Consider the following 21,272-nt stretch of genomic DNA (forward strand, 5'->3'; position numbering starts at 1 on the left):
TATTTATAAAATACATTCATGCAATTTATTATATTCGCAAAATTATCTGATTATAATATAAAAGGGACATATTATAACCATGATGAATTGATTCTATTTTAAAAGTTTATAATAAGCTAATAAGCTTCTTCTAAAGGAATATTATTCGTATAATGACCTAATACTTACCTGATACAAGTATCCAAGCACAGTGAGGCCATCAGAGTATTCTGTCGCTTTGTCATATGAGCCATACTGTTTCTTCCAAAAGACTGCATGCAGCTCCATGGAAAATGAGTGATTATTGATAAGATCTTCGGATCCAAGATTATCATTTTGACCCCAATGAAAGTGTAATTGTTGAAACACGTATGTATTATTGATGGGTCCGCCTGATATCGTAGGCAAATCAGGATCGAAACTTCGAATCATCACTAAAACAATGTATGATACAACGATATTAATTTATTATGTTTGCAGAATTAATCTGATAAAACAGTCTTATTTTATAATAGTCATTCTTTCAATGAGTACGATTTCTTAAGTCTTTATCTTAATTGCAACAAGACAATGTCTGTTATGACTTGTCTGTGCAATAATCAACGTTAATTTCCAGCTGTTCAAGGATAAGAATGACGTTTGAGGAATGTTCAGAATATTCGAAATAATCAATGCTCGTATATGGGTTAATCGGATTTTAAAATTCTTTATTTTCCTGGAAGGAAAAAAATGTTTTAAACATTATGTATCTCTGTAATTGTTAAAAATAGCTTGCGTTCAATGTTTAATCATTCACTTTCCATACGATAATCATTACTTTTTAATTTGAAATCTGAGAAAAAATTGAAATACATAAAAAATTAAAATATTCTGAAATATTTCCATTAGCAAATACAATATAAAAATATCTATATGTGTGTCATTTAATGTTTAAATTATGAGCAAAAAATTATGAATAAATATATATTATGCGCTCTCAAATATGAATAAAATATTTTATTGTAAATATTTAATAATATTTTTATTTTATGTTCTTTTTTTATTTTTTACTTTTGAGTTTTTTATGTTATATCGTATATCGAATCATTTTATAAATAAGTTCCCAATTTCATCTACAAAGAATCATGTATTCATCAATGTAAAATCAAATTATTGTATATACAACTGAAGAATTAAAATATTTATGTAACTTTTATAAATAAACGATCGATAAACTAAAAAAACTTATTTTCTACTAATATGTATAATATGTATAATATATATAAAATGTATAGAATAACGAAAGGAACTAGTGAATTATTTAATTAATTAAATGTTGATATATTGCATTCATTATATTCTTCATAAATCAATATCAACAAATTATGGCTTATTTTATTAATTATAAAATTTTTTAAATAGCAAAGTTTTTGAAAATAGAAATTATGTAAATTAATAAATTTAAAATTAGATACTTTAATTGAAAAAATAAAATATCTTTTAGAAAGAAAATTAAAAGTATGAATAAATATTATGCAAAAAGTATATGATATTTATATAGAAAAAGGGTTAACGGATTTTGATAGCCTTAAAATATCAAAGAATATTTTGAATAACTTTTTCCTGACATGTTCTTAATATGTCATCGTTTGGCTTTAATTTGCGAGTAATATATAAAAATATATTAAATAGAATATATTCATATTTCTAATATTTAAAATAGATTTAATTTAATTTGAATTAAATTTAGATTAGGTTTTTAGGATATAAATCTAAGATTTAGATTTATGTTATATTACCTAATCTAAAGTTCTATTCTAAAATCAAATGAAACAATATCTTAAATTTAAATTACATTAATTAAATAATTTAATAATTATTTGATTACATTCTTTTTAATAAATGATAATAAATAAAAATACGAATAAATATTATATATTATTTCACTTGAATTTTTCTCGTATTATTGACTAAAAATTATATTAAAAAATTACATAAAAATATGATTTAAAAAATGTTAGTATTCGATTATCAAAATCATATTCGCGACAAAATAAATTTCGCTAACTATTATAATACTAAATTCGATTTCCATATAATAGGATTGAAATCCGTACTTTCCTCAAATTTTTTAATATAATGGCGAAAATATTTCCACTTATAAATCCAATTAAGACTTAATAATACTTAGTCAATAAATTTTAAAATATATCTGAAACCAAACAGTCTAATCATATATTTAATCATATATTCTTATACATACTTTCCTCTATAATTAGCTTTAGTATAGATCAAGTAGTATTATTTAGTATTATTATTATCATGATTCAATAAGATTGAAATAGGAATAGTGTGGATTGTCAACGATCCTTTTTTCTGTATAAGTATGTATTATTTTTTTTATATTAGTGTTGTGTTAAATTAATAATATGTTTTTAAAACTATTTATAAGATGAACTAATACACAAGTAGTATGATAATATATCTTATTACAATGATATTATAATTAAAAATTTTTTATGCAAAATATTTTCAACTTAAAATAATATTTTCTTGCATTTGAATAAAATTCTAAATTAACAATATGAATTGACATTAAAATGTATATTTGAAATATTGCAATTGAAAAATAAATAGAAGCAATAACAAGCAAATTATATTCTAATTATTACTGTAAACAAATAGAAAAACATAAATAAAAAAATACAAGTTTTTTTTTATAAATATAATGAAATATCCTTAAAAAAAAGAAATTGAAAATGAGTTTGATTTTTTTTAATAAATTATATATTATTTAATTATATAAGTTTTAATGTACTAATTGACGACATTTGTTATTTTCTACAAAAAGATATTAAATTTTATATATATATATATCGAAAAATTATTATAGTTTATTATTATAGTATTATAGTTTTATTATATAATTTAAAACGTATTGTAGTTTGAATAAAAATTATATGTAAAATTTATAAAGAAATAGAAAGAAAAGGAATATATGAAGCGATATTCTAATGTTAGAAAAATTAATCAATTTTCGATATGTATATAAATAACATAATGCTCTTTTGTAGAACTATTTATATAATAAAAATCATACAATTCTATTTAATTCTATCTTTAATGGAATTTTGTTTTAAAAGTGTATATTTAACTGTTTATATAATTAAAATTAAACAATGATAAATATTACAATTATTACAGAATATTTAAAAAAGTAATAATTGTTCAAAAATTCATTAATTAAATTCATTAATAAATGTTATTACAATATTATTAATACAATAATATGTACAATTTATACATTATTGATTGAGATTTATGTTTTATACTGTTCAAATTGTTCAATTTTAATCGTCTTAAGATTGTACAATAACAAACATATTATTTATAAATCGAAGAAATAAATGGACTAAGTAAATGCTATAATTTTCATAAAAAATAACTCTAATTTTATGTAATGTTAATCCTTTTTATGCGTCAAATATAAAAATATTTTCATAAAAATGCAAAAAATTATTGCCCATTTTTATATTTCTATATTCGAATAAAAAAAGTACATTTTTTTATAAAAATTTTAAAAAATTAGTAAAAAAATATTTTATTTTATTGCACGATGAATATAGTTGTTATTAAAAGAGTTTCCTCATGATGAGTATACTCATTAAATAGCGTTAAAAGACAAAGGTCATTTTCTATTCTAGAACTTAAAGAAAAACTATTAGTATTGCATAATGTATTTCTTTATATCAAACAACTTTTGTTAAAATATTTTTTTTATAACATTTCTTTCTTAAAAAATATTTCATTGTTCATCATCATTTAGAATTATGACAAACAAACATATTCTATATATAAATAATAATAAAAACCAATAATAATGAAAATGAATTTAAAATTTAAAAAAAAAAACTGGAGACAAACAAATTTATATTCTAATTAAACAATGTCTTTCAGTAGTGCAAAGGAATATAAAAAATTTATGCATATGTATTACAAGAATGAATATAATGTTCAAGATAGTTTAAAATTAAACATTACGAAAGAAAACGAATGTATATTTTAATTAGACAATGCAATATCTTTTAGCATGCATAAAAATAAGAACAGATACGTATATGGAATTATTGATTATTAAATCATCAGTATGTGCAATCATGGTTAGAGACATGGAAGTTCCAATGTCATAAAATGCATATCCATTTAAATCAAGCTTATGCTTATCCGATGCATATTTCTTGGCATATATCTTGCTCTTTGTTCTGAATAAATTACGGTTCGAATTATTATTTTAGCCAACAAGATGTATTGTTCACATATTTTTCTTTGTTAAATTTTCTCTCATGAAATTGCTTGATACGATAATTTTTTTAAGGTCGAGTTCAGGTTGATGCAATATTACTAAAAAAAATAATTGATGACTGGAAAAAAAAATTGATTTCTTAAAAATTTTGGTTTCGATAAAAGAAACTATATATATCGAATTTAATCTTTTTAAGAAATTAAATTTTTAATCAGCAATTTATTGATAAAATTGATATTTTTATTTTAATAGTTTAAATATGATAATTATTAATATTTTAATAATATTGATCATCAATATTATTAAATTTTATTTTATTTAATTAACGAAGAAAATATTATATGCATTATAAGAAAAGATGAAAATCTATAATATTATTATAATTATAATTACTACAATTATTGTTTATAAGTTTAATTTTCAATTGTTATCTATCATTAATAATTATAAGCTATAAATATTTATTCAATTTTATATTCATTCTATACATTTCTATATTATATTTAAATGTCTTATAAATATAGAAGAAGATTTCTATAAATATAGAAATGTATAATATCTTATTTATCTTGAATATTTACTATATATATAAAAGAAAAGAAATATATGAAGTGATATTCTGCAACATATCTCATGCTCTTTGTTTTTCAAATGACAAATTACGAATTTCAAATAATATGTTCTAAATTAAAAATTTTTCGACATAAAGAGTGCCTTAAAAAATAATGAATTGTATTAGTACAATAAAAATTATATAGTTTTATTAAAAAAAAAAAAAAATAAAGTTGATCTTTATATGATTTTTGAAAAATTCAGTTTATAAAAAAATTATTAATATATTACATAATATATTTTTTTATATCAAACAATTTTTGTTTAAAACATTTTTTCATGTGATTCATGTTTTTCGAACGCGTTTCGGGATAAATCCGTCACACTGTATATAATTCATAATCGTTTTTCTATAATCGTTTGTATACGTATAATCGTTTGTATATGTATAATTACTTTTCATTGAAATAAAATTGAATTTACTTGAACACCATTTTAACGATGTTAGACAATAGTTATTTTCGAACGTTTATTTAATATCTTAACCTTGCTACTTTATACCTGTATGGCCATTATTAATCATGTAAGCTACGTGGGAATTCTCTGTGTCAGAAAATTGTAGTTTTGGAAAAGTCATGTTTGTGACATCCTTTTCTTCTATATCAATGGGTGACTGGAATTTTCCTACGCATTGTTTGTATTCGTCGCCCCAATGCGATGGTCCTGAAAAAAGAATTTGTATATATTTTTGCAATAATTAAAACTATATTTAGTATAAATTTAATAAAATAAAAAAATTATTTTACATTAGAAATTTTATTGATTTTATTATGTTATAAAAAAATGAAAAAATTTAAAAGTTATAAATAAAAATAATCAATTAATATTAAAACTACAAATTATAATATGAATCTAAATATATGTATTGTGCACTTGGACGTTTTAAAAAGAAATTTATGAATTTCATTATTTTAAAATTATTTTTTATAGCTATTTGAAAAATATTCTATTTTTTTTATTTTATGAAGTTATTACATAAAAAATAAATCAATGTATTTTCAATTATATATCATTTCAAATAAATTATTATTTGATATGATTATTTATTGTTTGAATTTGATGAAAATGATTGATTTTTTAATATACATTATCATTAAATATTATTATTATATATTGTTATATTCATTACATATATTTATTATATCTTCTATATTTATTCTGAATAATATTATTATTAGAAACAAATTTTCAATTATTTTCTCATATAAATTTTTCAATTTATTATTCAATGATCAAACAGAAATAATACAAAAACATAAAATATATAATTTATCAATAGTAATATTTAATGTTATATAATTATTTTAAAAAATTTTATTATTTTTGAACTGAATTTCATTCAAATCTGCGATTATATATACACAATTAAAATATATAAAAATAACTACATCCGGTTTAACTAGAAATATTTAAATATTTGGAAAAATAAGAACTATATAAAAATATGTTTAAAAAAAAATGTATAGATAAATACATTAAGTAGTTAGTTTTATAAATACATGCGTGGACATCATACATCATAATTTTAAAAATGGAATTATCTAATTTTTAATGCACCAACTGATGCATTAAACTTGTTACTTTTTATAGAAAAATATTAACTATTCATATCACAAAATTTATAACTAAGTTATAGCTACTAAACTACTAAACTATTTATGTCGTAAAATTTGTAATTAAACTGTAACTATACTGCTGTTTATATTATATTGTAACTTGAAGTTCATGAAACTAATTATGTGAAAGAGGAGAACATAAGCAATATCGAAGTATTCACATGTTTCTTGTCTTTCATATGATAAGTTTTATAAATTTTAAGTTATATTATCTTCTAAATTAATAATTTTATGATATAAATATAATAGATTAATACTTTCTTGTAGAAAATAACAATTCATACATGTTAAAAATTCCTCAAAATACAAAATTACAATTCTACTTAAAAATTAATATGATTTAATCTATAAAAAAATATTAATATTCCATAATGTATTATTTGTATATATATTATTATATTATATTATATAAATAATTTTGTTTGAAATATTTTTTATCGATCGTTTCCAATTAAACAGGACACAGTATTTAATATTTAATATACATATTTAATAATCTTTATTTGAATAAAATAAAGTCTTTATTATGAATAAAAAATTATAATATTGATTTTGTCGAGAGAATTTATGCATTTTTAATAATTGCAAAAATAAAAAATCAATTTGATTTGTTTTAATAATTTTAACATTTCTAACGTTAAACTAATTTATTGGAAAGAAAAAGAATACCTTCGTATTTATTGTATAAATATTTTTGTCTGAATCATAAATACGAGCGAGATAGCGACAAAATGTCGCGAATGCAATAATATTAAGAACATGGCATTTACGTGTCGACATGTGAAAAAAGTAAATTAATCGCGTTGAAACAGTAACAAGCACTTAGAGGTTTTTATATCTTTAAATCGTAAATCAATCTCAAGTAATTATGATTTTTTTCTTTTCTGCGAAAAATTTCACAATTAACTTACCACTATTTCCATCGTAGCTGAAATTGCCGACAACCAACTCTGAAATAAAAACAAACGCCAATTTGAGAAAATGGTTTTTTTAGATATTATTTATTAATCATTACACATCAATAAATGAATGTGTTTGAACGAATTTTATTTCTAATTATAACTTAAGCTATAATTAAACAACAATTATGAGATTCTCATTATCTTAATGCAATTTAAATCGTCATTTTCTGTATGTCTATCTTATATCAATGACATGAATACAAAGAAAAAAATTTCCACGAATTATCGATGGTGCCCTTATTTATTAATCCAACCATTATTTGAATTAAATGTAGAACGAAGATATTTGTGATAATAAATTGCATAGTGGCTACAGAAAAGATGATATTTATAGTATTATTTTTTAATGAAATGTTTCTTTATTACATTTATTTTATTTTCATAGTATCCTATTTTTATGAATTAATTATATGAAAACAAATTTTTATGGGAGAAAATTTTATTTGAATTTTTTTTAATTTTTGAAATAGATAAATATATTTATTTCTTCGAATGATGAAAAATTTTATGAATGAAGTTTTCTTTTTAAAATGGAATTTAAATAAATAGTATTTTAAATATATATTTTAATAACAACTCATAGAAATATAAGTATTTTACTAAACTATAAAAATATAATAATCTTGAAATAGTAAAATAATCTTGAATAAAAAATATCCAATTTTATTTTATACGATACGTATTATATGTATAATACTTTAAAGTCATACTATTATTATATATATATATATATATATATATATGTACAATAAAGTATATAAAACATAATATATATATATATATGTCGTGGGATTCAAAATATAAATTTTAGAAAAGAAGTTCTTAAAAAATTTACATTTTTAAAAATACAATCTTTATTAATTATTATTATTATTAATAATATAATTATTATTAATATTAATCAATTATCATATATCCTTTAATATAATCAATTAATCATATATCCTTTTGGTAAATTTATATAAAAATAGAACCATAATATAAATTTTGTATTCAATTAAAACAAATTAGAAATTTTTTGAATTTACCATTATTAGAACCAATTAGAGGTATATGAAGAAAGATTTTGTATTGAAATATGTATTTTCTACTTTCTTTTATTTTCTATTTTAGTAATATTCCGTAAACAATAAACAATAATATTTATTCATTTTTTTCAATTTAAGCATTAAATATATTTTCAAATTAATAATTTGATTTTAGCATAAAATGAAATAATATTTGATTTAAGTGATTAAGATTTGTTTGTTATTTGAAATAGTATAAAAATTTTAGTTTTAAATATTTTATTTCAAATTATTTCAAAATATTTTATTAAAATATGAAATATACTTAATTTAATTAATTATAATAAATATTATATAAATTGATGTATAAATACTTTTTTTAGCTATCGAGTTTGTAAATATTCAATTTTTAGAATTAATTGAAAGTTTTAATGAGTGTAAATTGAGAAAATTATATAATAAATTTATATTATTTTATTCACTTAATTTTAATAAAACACATAGATTTATTATAAATAATATATAAATAAAACATTTTGATTTGTTATAAATAAAAATAAAAAAAAGCAGGAAAAAAAATAGAAAATAGAAAAATATTATAATCAGACATGAATAAATTTTTTATAAATAAATAAATCGAAAATATAGAAAATATAAAATAATTTTTTGTTTTCTTTTTTAATCTTGTTTTTTGAGAAAATAAAGTTTTAAAATTGTTCAAATATAAATGAAATTAGCTAATTCTTGATCAAACACAAATGAATTAACGAAAGGAGATCATTTTACATCTGAAAATAACTAAGAAATGTAAAATAAAATTTTATTGTTTTTGAGAAAAACGAGTTTAAATATACATATACAAATAAAAAATTTTGTAAATTATGAATTTTCAAATTTGATTTTTCTTGAGAACAAGGAATAAATGATAAAATCTTATTTTATATTTTTCAATTATTTTTATATTACTTTCACAGCAATAATTCATTATATTCCATCAGAAATAAACCAATTTTATTTGAACTTGAATTTTCAAATAGCGAAAAAAAAAAAACAAAAAATCGTAAAAAAATTTTCACAAATAAAAAATTTTTATTTTATATTTTCAATTTATTAATTTTTTCATAATTATTAATCATAAATAATAATTAAAGATTTAATAATAGTAAATATAAAATTTATTAATTTAAAATTTTAATAAAATAATATTTTTGAAATAATTTATTATTTATTTATTTATTATATATTTATATTATTTTATTCATCATATTTCTAAAAAAATATATTTAAAAAATATATCATTTTCTAATTGAGTCTCTCATACAATAAAAATTAAAAATTAATTTTTGTAATATACAAAGCATAATATATATAAATATAATCTATGATATAATTGTTGAAATTATTGAAATCTATAATATCCTAGACAACTTAATATACATATTAATATATTCATGATATGCAGCAATGAATGCATAAAAAATTCTTTCTCTCTTTCTTAATAATTAAAATATCATAAAATATTTCATTTCTGTTTCTTTATATAATATAGAAATAAAATGTGTATGTATATATATAATTTACAAATCATTTAAAATATAAAAATTCTTATTATCTTTTATATAGGTATAAATATAAGAAAAACTATTCTTATTTATATTGTTACTTTATCTTTTGAAGATTCTGATAGGTCAAAACAAATATAAAAATTAATATATAAAAATATCGATTGATAAGACTTATTTATTAAGTAAGCAATTTAAGTTTACATTAGACGAAGCAAAATGGATATAAAATGAGACTGCTTCGTCTCATATTTCTATCTTGCTAATCAAAATTTAAGTTGCTTTATAATATATAATATGTTAATTTAATAAACAAGTCTAAATTTTATATATCAACTTTTGTATTTATTTTTAATTCTAAAATAGATCTTCTAAAGTATTGTTTCACAAATATATTAGCACCCTATATATAGAGACTTCTTAGAAGAATCTGGGTTAGTCAGATCTGTTTTGCACTTCCATGGGAACTTCTTGACACTCTAGTGAAAGTCGATTTACGAAAGAACTATAAATTAGTTTCCTTCTTGCATTAGACTCGTCACAGATGAGTTATTCCTTTCCTTCGCGATTAGAATACCAATTCTTTTAGGATTGAATAACGAGTATCGATTTCTTCCTACGAATTTAATTGCAATGATTATATTCAATATCAAATATTTCTCATATATGTCCGGCTGACATAAATAATAAACTATAAACTTGTTTAATGCATGCAACAAGGACATTGCATGTTTTTATCTATGAAAACCTGTTATATACGATAATTTCATATAACTTTTTCATTCTTTTTTTTTCTTTGTTGCCTATTTCTTTAATTACTATTATTATCGGATAAAGATCTAAAATCATTTGGAAAATTAATTTTCGATATTTATGTTATTACTATGATGAAATGAAACTAAAAAAAGAATTGAAGATATTAATCTATCATTAAAATAATTTATTTATTTTTAAATTACAAAATTCGAATTCGAAACTTTATAATCTTGAAATTTTTATTATATGTATCTATTATTGTTGAATAAAATCAACAAAAAAAATTTTGGCAAATTTTGATTTTTCATAATTCTTCATAATCAAATAAATAATTGATAATTTTTTTGGTTTGCAAAGAATAAATTTTTATGTTTTCGAAGTTCGAAAAAACAAAAGTTTTAATTTTTAAAAAATTTTGAGATTTCAAGTATTTTTATAAATATTTTATAAATATTTTATAATATTTATGTTATTATTGTTATTATTATATAAGATAAAATTGAGAAAATGAAGAATTGAGAAAAAAATAAACAAAAAAATATAAATCTTTAAAAAAATAATAAAAAAAATAAAAATAAGAATTGAAAAAAAAAATAAAATAAGAAATAATTAATTTTTTAATTGAAGAGAATAATAATTGCAATGTATTTTTATTATTACTATTATAACGAAATATATAATAGATAAAACAAATAGAAAAAAGAAAATATCAGTTCAAATCATTAATTATAGATTAATTATATCTATCATATCTATTATATTATATAACAAAATCTTTGCAATTGAATTATACTTTATAAAATATGATTATTATTATAAATAAAAATAAGATTATATGTAAAAATTAAAAATTATCAATGATTTAAAAAAATAATGAGAAAAATAAAAATAAAACTTTTATTATCCGGTAGAATTTATTTTGAATTTGTTAATTTTATTTAAATTTTTATATAATTATTTTTCATATTATTTTATATTTTATATAATTATATTTAAAAATTTATATATTAATATAATTTTTATATATTAAAATTTGTATAAAATTGGCATAAAATAAATTTATAAATTATTTATTTAAAGTAAATAAATCTAATGATAATATATAATAAATTATTAAAAAAATCACTAATTAAACAATTAATTAGTTTTATTGACTTAAAATATTAATAAATCAAATAATAAGATAAGTCATTTTCTCTAATTAACTAATTAAATAACAATTTACTTCTTTCTCATTCTTCTCTGAACAAAAAAGGAAAGAAAAATAATTATAAAGTGTATTGCTTTAAAATGTTCAAAATATCACAAACTTTGTTTTAAATTCAAAATTAAAGAAACCTTGTCTGAAAATGTAGTAATCATATACAAATATTAAAAGCATTCTTCTAATTGAAAAATTGAATAACTTGTAACAAAGTCTAATTTTTGATAATAATTCAATTTATTTCATCGTTAGTATTGTTTGTTATTTATTAATTATGTGTAATTATATTAAAAAATTATATTAAAAAATTTATATTAAAAAATTAAAAATTAAAAAATTATAAAAAAAATAATAGAATAAAAAGAAATAAAAATAAAGAATATAACATGAAAACAAGAAAAAATGTACATGTTATATATTATATAATATTCATTTTATATATTTATTTCTTCATGAATTCTTATAAAATTATATGTTATCAAAAAGATATATATATAAAATATATTTCTTCATGAATTCTTATAAAATTATATGTTATCAAAAAGATATATATATATAAAATATATAGATACTCATGATAATTTTGAAATCTCTAATGGAAAGCAAATACATGTAAACCACTTCTAGAAATAAGATAATCATAAAATTATTTTTTAAACTACTTGAAATATCAAATCTCATTTTAAATCTAAAATTAAAAAGAAAAATCTCATTAATTAAGTATTAAAAATATTTTTCTTAAAAAATTAAATGTTCCGTAATAAAATATAATTTTAATAATTTATTTATAGTCCAGTATTTATATATAATGTTCATTATATATATAATTTATAGTTTTATATTTATATATAAAAACATATAATATAAATACATTTATATTTATATATAATGTATTTTTATAGTTTATAATATAGTTATTAATCGATGTGAAATTTGGAAAGATGATACAGATGAAAGAAATAAACTTACATAAACATAACCTACATAGATCTATAATTTTAATTTCGTATAATAATTATTATTATTAGTATATACTTAATTTCTAAGATATTAATAAAAAAATTTCAATATTATATATTAAAAGCTGTGTATGCAAATATTTCTAATATTTCTTTATTATTAATATAATAGGTTTCATTGAAGTAGGCGTCGCCTATTAGTCGAATATCCAATGACATGTAACCATATTAACTTTATATATATATGTGTCTATAATCCAAAAATCTGATCACTCATTCTTAAGAAATAAAACACATTTTATCAAAAACCAAGTACGATAATTTACGAGTACGAATAATATAAGTAGAATAAATAGACGTAGCAAAAGCAACGTAATAATAAATATGACAATTGATGTTAGACATGTTTCGAATGAAAAGAAGTCTCGTCTAAATACTAAGTTAAATTTAGAATTTAAAGCTGACCTCTTTAAGAAAGTTGCCAATTTTGCAATTTTTCATAGAAACAATTGAAAGTTTTATAAGATATTTTACAAATATCGAGTCAATTATTATATTAAACAGTTGATTTTTGAAACAAAGAAGACAGTTACATTGTTATATATAGATAAAATATATAGTAATCTAATGTATAATAGTGAAAATCTTTCATTAATATCTTGGAAACTAATAAATATGAAACTAAAATCTTATATTTTATTTCGAAATTCATTCTTTTACTTCAAAAAAAAAAAATAATAATAATAATAAGAAATAAAAATTAAAAATATATCATATAAAAATGTTATATAAAATGTATATAAAAAAACAAAATAAAAAAAAATAATATATATATATATATTCATGAACATTTATATATACCAGAAAAACTATATTATTTCGATAATATGCATTATTCATGATCTTAACAATAAATTTAAACAAAATAGGCCATTTTCTTACAGCAAACTTACAACTTCTCGATTACAGGTTAATGAGTCAGTCTGCACGAAAGATAAATCCTGCATATATGTATACATAATATATGTATCTTGACTTCCAAATCCTACACATATGCTTGACACGTGCGTCGAACGACGAGCACGACTAATATATGACAATTTGCCCAGGATCGACATTATTTCCACTGGAAATTTTCCAACCGTATGATCAAGCCAGGAAATCCTTTTGTTGACGTTCGAGGACTATAAACTAATTTAACCGAGCATCATTGAAGGTCTCTGATGAGTTATACCAGGACAACTGTCCTTCTAATACGAAACATTTATTGCACATGCGCACAATTGTTACTCATAAAATCTAAGCAATGTACAAGAACCGTACGATGAAAACGAGAGTATCACAATCTTGAAGCAATCTTGCGTTTTATTGCAAGAAATTTTGTTTTTCTTACACGAATAGAAAAGTTAAAAGAAAGACCTTGCTTTGATGATATCATTGCGCAGTATATTACTATATTGACTGATTAAACATTGCGTTAGCGATTTCTGATTGAGGGATAAAAATAAGAAAAAGTTGTATAGATGATATGAATATTTAATAAAAAAAATAGTTGGTAATAAGAATATTTCTAATTAAATAATCATTAAGAAATAATTATATATTTTTTGTATTTTTTTATTTTTTTTAAATTATCGTTCTATTATATGTAAATTTTATATACATATTAAATTTATTATAAAGGTTAAATCGAAAGGTTATTGAAAGGTTAAGAAGTTTGTTTCCTAACCATAAGGTTTCTGAAATAATAATGAACATGATTTAAAAATATTCATATTCGTATATAATGTTTATATTATAATATAAATTATGAGATACATATATACATTTATAATTTATATACATATTAAGCATATATAAAATTAAAATATTCAATATATGATCTTGTATTTGATTTACTATATACAACGTATCAAATATAGAAAATATAATTCGATACAATCTATGAATTTATAAAAATTGCAGAAAAATTTAATAAAAAAAAAAATATTTATTTTTTTGAAAATCAATCATATAACTTTACATGCTAAAAGAAATTCAAATGAAAGTTAATATATTTAAAAATTATTTTTTTAATATTATTTAAATATATATATATTTTTTGATTATTTATATTTTATTATTATATTATATTATTTAAACTTTTATATTATCTATATAATCCTTTAAAATTTAATCTTTTATATGATTAAGAAAGATAAAAAATATATCAGTTTATAAAAAATTAATTTATTCTTTATAAAAAGTTTATAAAAAATTATTAAGTATGAATATATCGAGTTAATATTATAACTCGAATTATGATGTTAATATAAATTATCAAATATAAAATATCAAAAATAAAATATCTAAGATTTAAAATATTTTTCTAATTATTTAAAATAAGATAGAATCCATATACTTTATAGAATAAATAAATAATTTCAAGATATTTTAAATACTTGCCATTAAATTAAATATTTTATTCTAGATATCTTATTTTAGGTATTTAGAATAATTTTATTTATATACTATAAACTATAAACTAATTATAAGATAAGTAATTTTTTTTTTGATCATAGTCTCATTTTTTTTAATTTTGAAAATGTAATATATGTTTTCTTTATCTAAAATTTTTTTATTTTTTTATCTTTTTTAATTATAAAGCGAAATAGATTAGATAAATATACATAACATTTTAATGTATTATAGTATTTAATATACATTTGTGAAATGTTTATATTTTATAATTTGCATTTATAAATAAAATTGATAATATTTTCAATATTCATCATTTTTTATTTTAATTATTTAAAAAATCATTTAAATTTTTCAAATCTTTGATATTCGAATTGTGCATTAACTTTAATCAATCAAAAACAGAATTGGAAGATTATCAAATACATTGTATCTATACTCGACTTTAGTCGTTTGTTTCAATCTAGAATTTCGCTTGTCGTTTACAATGGAAGGTGTCGTATTACATTTTTCCATATCACATATACTAATGCCAATAACGAGTAAAGGTACTTTTTAAATGAACATCGATTATTATATATCAAAGTTCGCCTACTTATTTTCATTTGAAAGTTTATTATACAAGTCTAAAATCGACATGTCTGTAACATTCGTTAATGTTGAATGGTTATAGATGAGTGGATGCTATCGCGAGACCCTGACAATATCGAAATATGTACGTACATATACGTTATTGAACGTGCTTTCTTATATATGCTTTGATGTAAATATCTCGTCTAATTCTAATGAGTTGACCTTTTAGAGAATATCGATACAATAGTTAAGGTATTATTAAGAGATATAAAATTTGTGTAAAAAATTCTTAAATATTTTTAAATATTTTCTTATATTTCTTTAAATAAATATATAAAAATATAAATTTTATACATATACAAATTATCTTGCAAATTATAGATTAAGAGATTATTCTGCAATAATTATTATTATGCAATAATAAATGGAAAAGAAAAAAATTAAATTTAAAAATTTTTCGAGTAAAAAGTTTTTACAAGTAAAATTAAATTGGTTAATTCCTAATCGAATGAACTATTAATATAAGATTGCAACGTGTGCAAACGTGTGCAAACAAACATATGTAAAATAAAATTTTATTCTTCTTTTTGAGAAACTCAAGATTGTATATAATTAAGGAAATCTAATTCTTGAATTTTCAAATTTTTTTTTATAACTGATTTTTAAATTAAAAAAATTGATTTTATAGATTTTATTTATTTTCACATGAAGAAAAAAAAATCCTATCAATAATTCATTTATATCAAAAATTAATTAATTTTATTTGCAATCAAATTTTCGAATTTGATTTATTTAAAAATAAAATGAAAAAATTTTATTCTTTCTTTTCGACTAATTGTTACATATTGAATTATTCCTTTATCTATATTTTGTGTATATCTTGTATTTTTCTATCCTTAATAAATTCTTTTTTGAAAAAATGAATAAATATTGTTTATGAAAATATCAAGAAAACTGCAATGAGTTTGAACATTTTTACTAAAAAAAGAAGTAGAAATTACAGTAATACTTATTAGTAGATAGATTTTATCTATATCATTTTTTTGTACTAACTACATGATATAAAATCTTATATAGTAAGGAAAAATAAACTGAATTTAATCGCTTGATAGGACTTTTGATCAATCATTTACTTCTCATCAATCAATGTCTTTCATTCTATTTTTTAATCCATTCAGAAATCTATCAAGTGAGTTAAAGAAAGAAAATATATTCTCTGGAATTCTACTTCTCTGAATAATGTTCACGATAAGGCTTCGGTTGCGAAAGTTAAACGTGCATTGCTATATATATAAAGTAATGAATTTAACTTTCTATTTACATATTATTCTGTACTCTTATTGTTTCTCAGAACGATCAGCACTTTGAAGTGTTAATAATAAATATATAATTATGTACATATATAATCATTAACTTGTTGAATTCAACAGTATATATAATTCGAAAATTATAACTAGATTGTGACATTTTTATACAGCTAAAACAATATTTAATTAATAAAAATTATTCATAATATATGATTATTCTCAATATATAGTATTTTCAAAATGTAAATAGCTTTATTTTATGTAAATTTAATTATATAAAATTCTTACAATTTGAATTGAAAAAAAGACTACAAGATATCAAGTAATACATTGCTCTTCTATTCTTTCTACAAATAAACTATTTAAAATTTTTTCAACTTCATTACTACTATTATCGTAAGTAAAAACTTTATTTATAATATAATATTTAATTATTATACAAATATGAAAAATTATATTATTATCAGAAAAAAAAATATATTTATTTATGTCATTTATATAAAATATGCAAAATATATATAATGTAAAAAATATGTATTTGAATAAAAATTTGTACTATAGTTATAACAATTATATAAGAAATTAAATTTATTCTTATTATAATAGAATTTCTTATCAGTTTGCATAGTAATGGATTTCTATCGTAGTTCGTTTTTACTTTTACCTGTACGCTTATTAGCAAGAGCGATAAACATTTTTAATGAAGAATTAAAAATAAATAACTATATTATCATAGATTTTATCTACTAATTATATTAATTATATCAGTTATATTGAAATTTTACTATGTAAAAAGAAAATAAATATTTCTTCTCGTTTTAATTTAATGATAATACTTTCAATAATTACGTTCACAAACAACTTTAATCTTCATTTTTTATTTTACTTGCATTTAGAAAATACTTATTATTAATTATATATATTTAATATTTATCATTAGATCATTTGAATAATTAACATATATTAGAGTTTTTTATATTCTCAAAATTTTTCATATATTTAAATTATTTTAATATAATTACAAGAAATATTTATCAAAAAATATTATTAAATTTGACTAAGAAAATATTAATACATTTGTATCATGAAAAATATATATAATATTGGTTAAAAATTTGGAATTATTTTTTTTTTCTATCGAATTTTTCTTCTAATTTTATTATTAAATTGAAGTTAATATTTCAAATATCAATGGATCAATATTCATTAAATTTCATTTAATTTAATAGATTTTTGATGGATAAACTTTTGACGATATATAATGGAATTCTAAATTCTATTTTTTAAATACTTAGATTCTAAATTTTTGTTAAATGTTCAATTCAAATACACATTTGGTATATCACCAATTCAACAATTAGATCTAATTAACCACTCCCGTGTACTAATACACCATTGCTTAATACATACATATACCATGACTTTTCCGGCAATTTTTCTCTTCCTTTTTGTCTGAGAATTGCACAACACGTAGTATATAACAAATCTACAAAAATATCCCGATGATATCGTTTGTGTGCATTATATGTATATTTTCCTAAATAACATATATACATATATGTATGCATAATTTTTGCGATAATAGAAATAGAAATCGAATATAACGATTCCATAGTTTCGTTCATCGCGCACACGTTCTTCCGGAAAATTGTAAGTAACGTTACATAGAATAACATTCTTTCTTTTTTTTAAACGAATTAATAATTGCTAATTTTAGATTACTTCAATTTTTTCATTTTCCATTCCAATTACTTCCTTTATTATTTGTTGGAAGTTAATTTTGTTTAAAGTAGGTATATAACGTATGTTATCTAATACAGCGTTTCTCAACCTATGAACCCAAAAATCACTTATAATGCTCTTGACTCAAAAAATATCAATAACTCATTATGTACATATTAACTCAACACAATTTTTAGATTGCTGATCAGAAATTAAATTATACAGAATTTAAAATCTTTTACACATTAAAAATTACCATTAAAATCTTTTACCATCAATAAAAAAATGTCATTTATTATAATATACTATTAAATCTTATCAGTATGATTACACGGAAATCTAATACAACGCAGAATTTCTCAATTTATAGAAATATCCCAATATAGAATCACATTTTTTAAATGTTAAAACATGAAAATTCCTAAATCAATCGAAACACAAAACTTTGTATTACATGATAATAACATTTTTTTAATTAGAAATCGATTAATTATATATAAATCAATTGATCGGTTATTTGATCAGATTTATTATTATTCGGATATTAATATATATTATAACAGATTAATAACTTCTTTAATGTTTTAATATGGAACAAAACTAATTTAATTGATTAAATATAATATCGTTAATTGATATTTGATATTATATTGAACATTTATATACATATGTATGTAAGAAATTTAATTAATTCAGAACTTTTTTATATTTAAAATATCATATTTTGAAAAAATAAAATTTTCAAATTTTATATTGTCTGTTATTTATAAATAGATAAATATGAGTTAAAAAGAAATATTTTTATTCATTTTTTTTGTTTATATTATTAGTTTGATAAAAATATTTCAATTAATTCAATCAAAAATATTTTGTTCTTTGTATAATTGTATAAAAATATTTTCTTAAAATTAATACATCGAAAAATCGATTATTAAAAGAATCCTTACTTTTAACGTGCAATAAATTTTTTAAGAAAATTGTAGAGGAAAAAGATGGATTTCTTACATTTTAAATTTCTATACATATATAAAATTATATATTTATATATAAAAAGATATAAAAAAATATAAAGATTGAGAACCGCTGATCCAATTATATATATTAATTGCTTCCGTTGTTGTTAAAAGGAAGAAAAAATTAGAAAAAATGCTAAAGATAAAGCGTATGTTTGGAAGGGAGCTGAATATATCTTATTTTTTTTTAAGAATGTTATGTAATATCTAAAAAATTCGTAAAGCATTGTGTTCTTAAAAAAGAAATACAGACCTTGAAAAAATTTTTAAATTTGCAATATACATATATATATATATATATTTGTGCCATGAGCGACTATTTTTGTACTTTATATCGATAAAAAGCGTATTTCCAATATATAAATCAAGCGAAAGACTTCGTGAATTAATGTACGAAGCGATGAGATGTTTTAAATCAACATCTTCATCGCTTCGTTTTATAGAAAGTAATTTAATCGATATCTTTTTTCTTTAGAATAAGTATGTCACTTTGAATGAAAGTCAGATTATATTCTAATAATAGAGATACTTTTTGTCAAAAGATCGAATAAAGTCCTCTTTGTGATTTACGATTTCCCTTTGAAAAATATACATACTATGTAGAGGTGCATAGCACAAGTGAAATAAAAAATAAAAGGTTAAACTTGTATTATGATATTTATTAGTCAATGAAGATATAAAAAAAGCATAGCGAAAACGGATGACTTAGGATAACTAAAACTTCATATTACATTTGGCACATTTGGACAAAATTTATTTATTTTCAAATAATAATTTAAAAATTATTTTTATAAAATTTTAAACAATGCTATTTATTATTTGATAAGTAATAGTCTCAAATGAAATTATATTATTTTTATATTCGGAAATTATATTCGGTTAATTGAAAAAATTTGAGATAAGGCAAGCATTTGAAAAAATAGTAAATTAAAAATTGAAAATTTACTATTTGAGAAAATAATGTTTATTTTCTAATGGAAAATTAGGAATAACTATAGAATATTGAACAATAAATATAATAATAATTGTAAGCACGTAATAATGTTATTGTACTAGTATTACGAAAGCAATGATAACATAAAATTTGACTCCGTATATTAAAAACTTACTATTTTCATCGAAAATAAATAACAAACAACATAAAAAATAATTGATTTCATAAAATAATTTCGTTAAGTAAATTATTTAAAAATTAAATAAAATTATATCATTTAAAAATTGCAAATACATTTATTTACTTTTCATATAATCAAATACTTTT

The 21,272-nt window shown here is 18.9% G+C and overlaps 1 protein-coding gene across 1 annotated transcript in view; it reads right to left on the reverse strand.

Annotated features, from left to right (window-relative positions):
• The window catches only part of LOC100866156 (carbonic anhydrase 2), a 34,405-nt gene that overhangs the window by 9,567 nt on the left and 3,566 nt on the right, over nt 1-21,272 (reverse strand). Inside the window, exons 2-4 of the mRNA XM_003694299.4 lie at nt 7,401-7,439; nt 5,375-5,536; nt 169-413 (exon numbers count right to left, since the gene is read on the reverse strand). Coding sequence (XP_003694347.2) covers nt 169-413; nt 5,375-5,536; nt 7,401-7,439 — 446 coding nt within the window. The remainder of the gene's footprint in view (nt 1-168; nt 414-5,374; nt 5,537-7,400; nt 7,440-21,272) is intronic.

This window comes from Apis florea, unplaced genomic scaffold, assembly GCF_048593485.1.
Source record: "Apis florea isolate Af1SG1 unplaced genomic scaffold, ASM4859348v1 contig_1789_pilon, whole genome shotgun sequence".
NCBI lineage: Eukaryota > Metazoa > Arthropoda > Insecta > Hymenoptera > Apidae > Apis > Apis florea.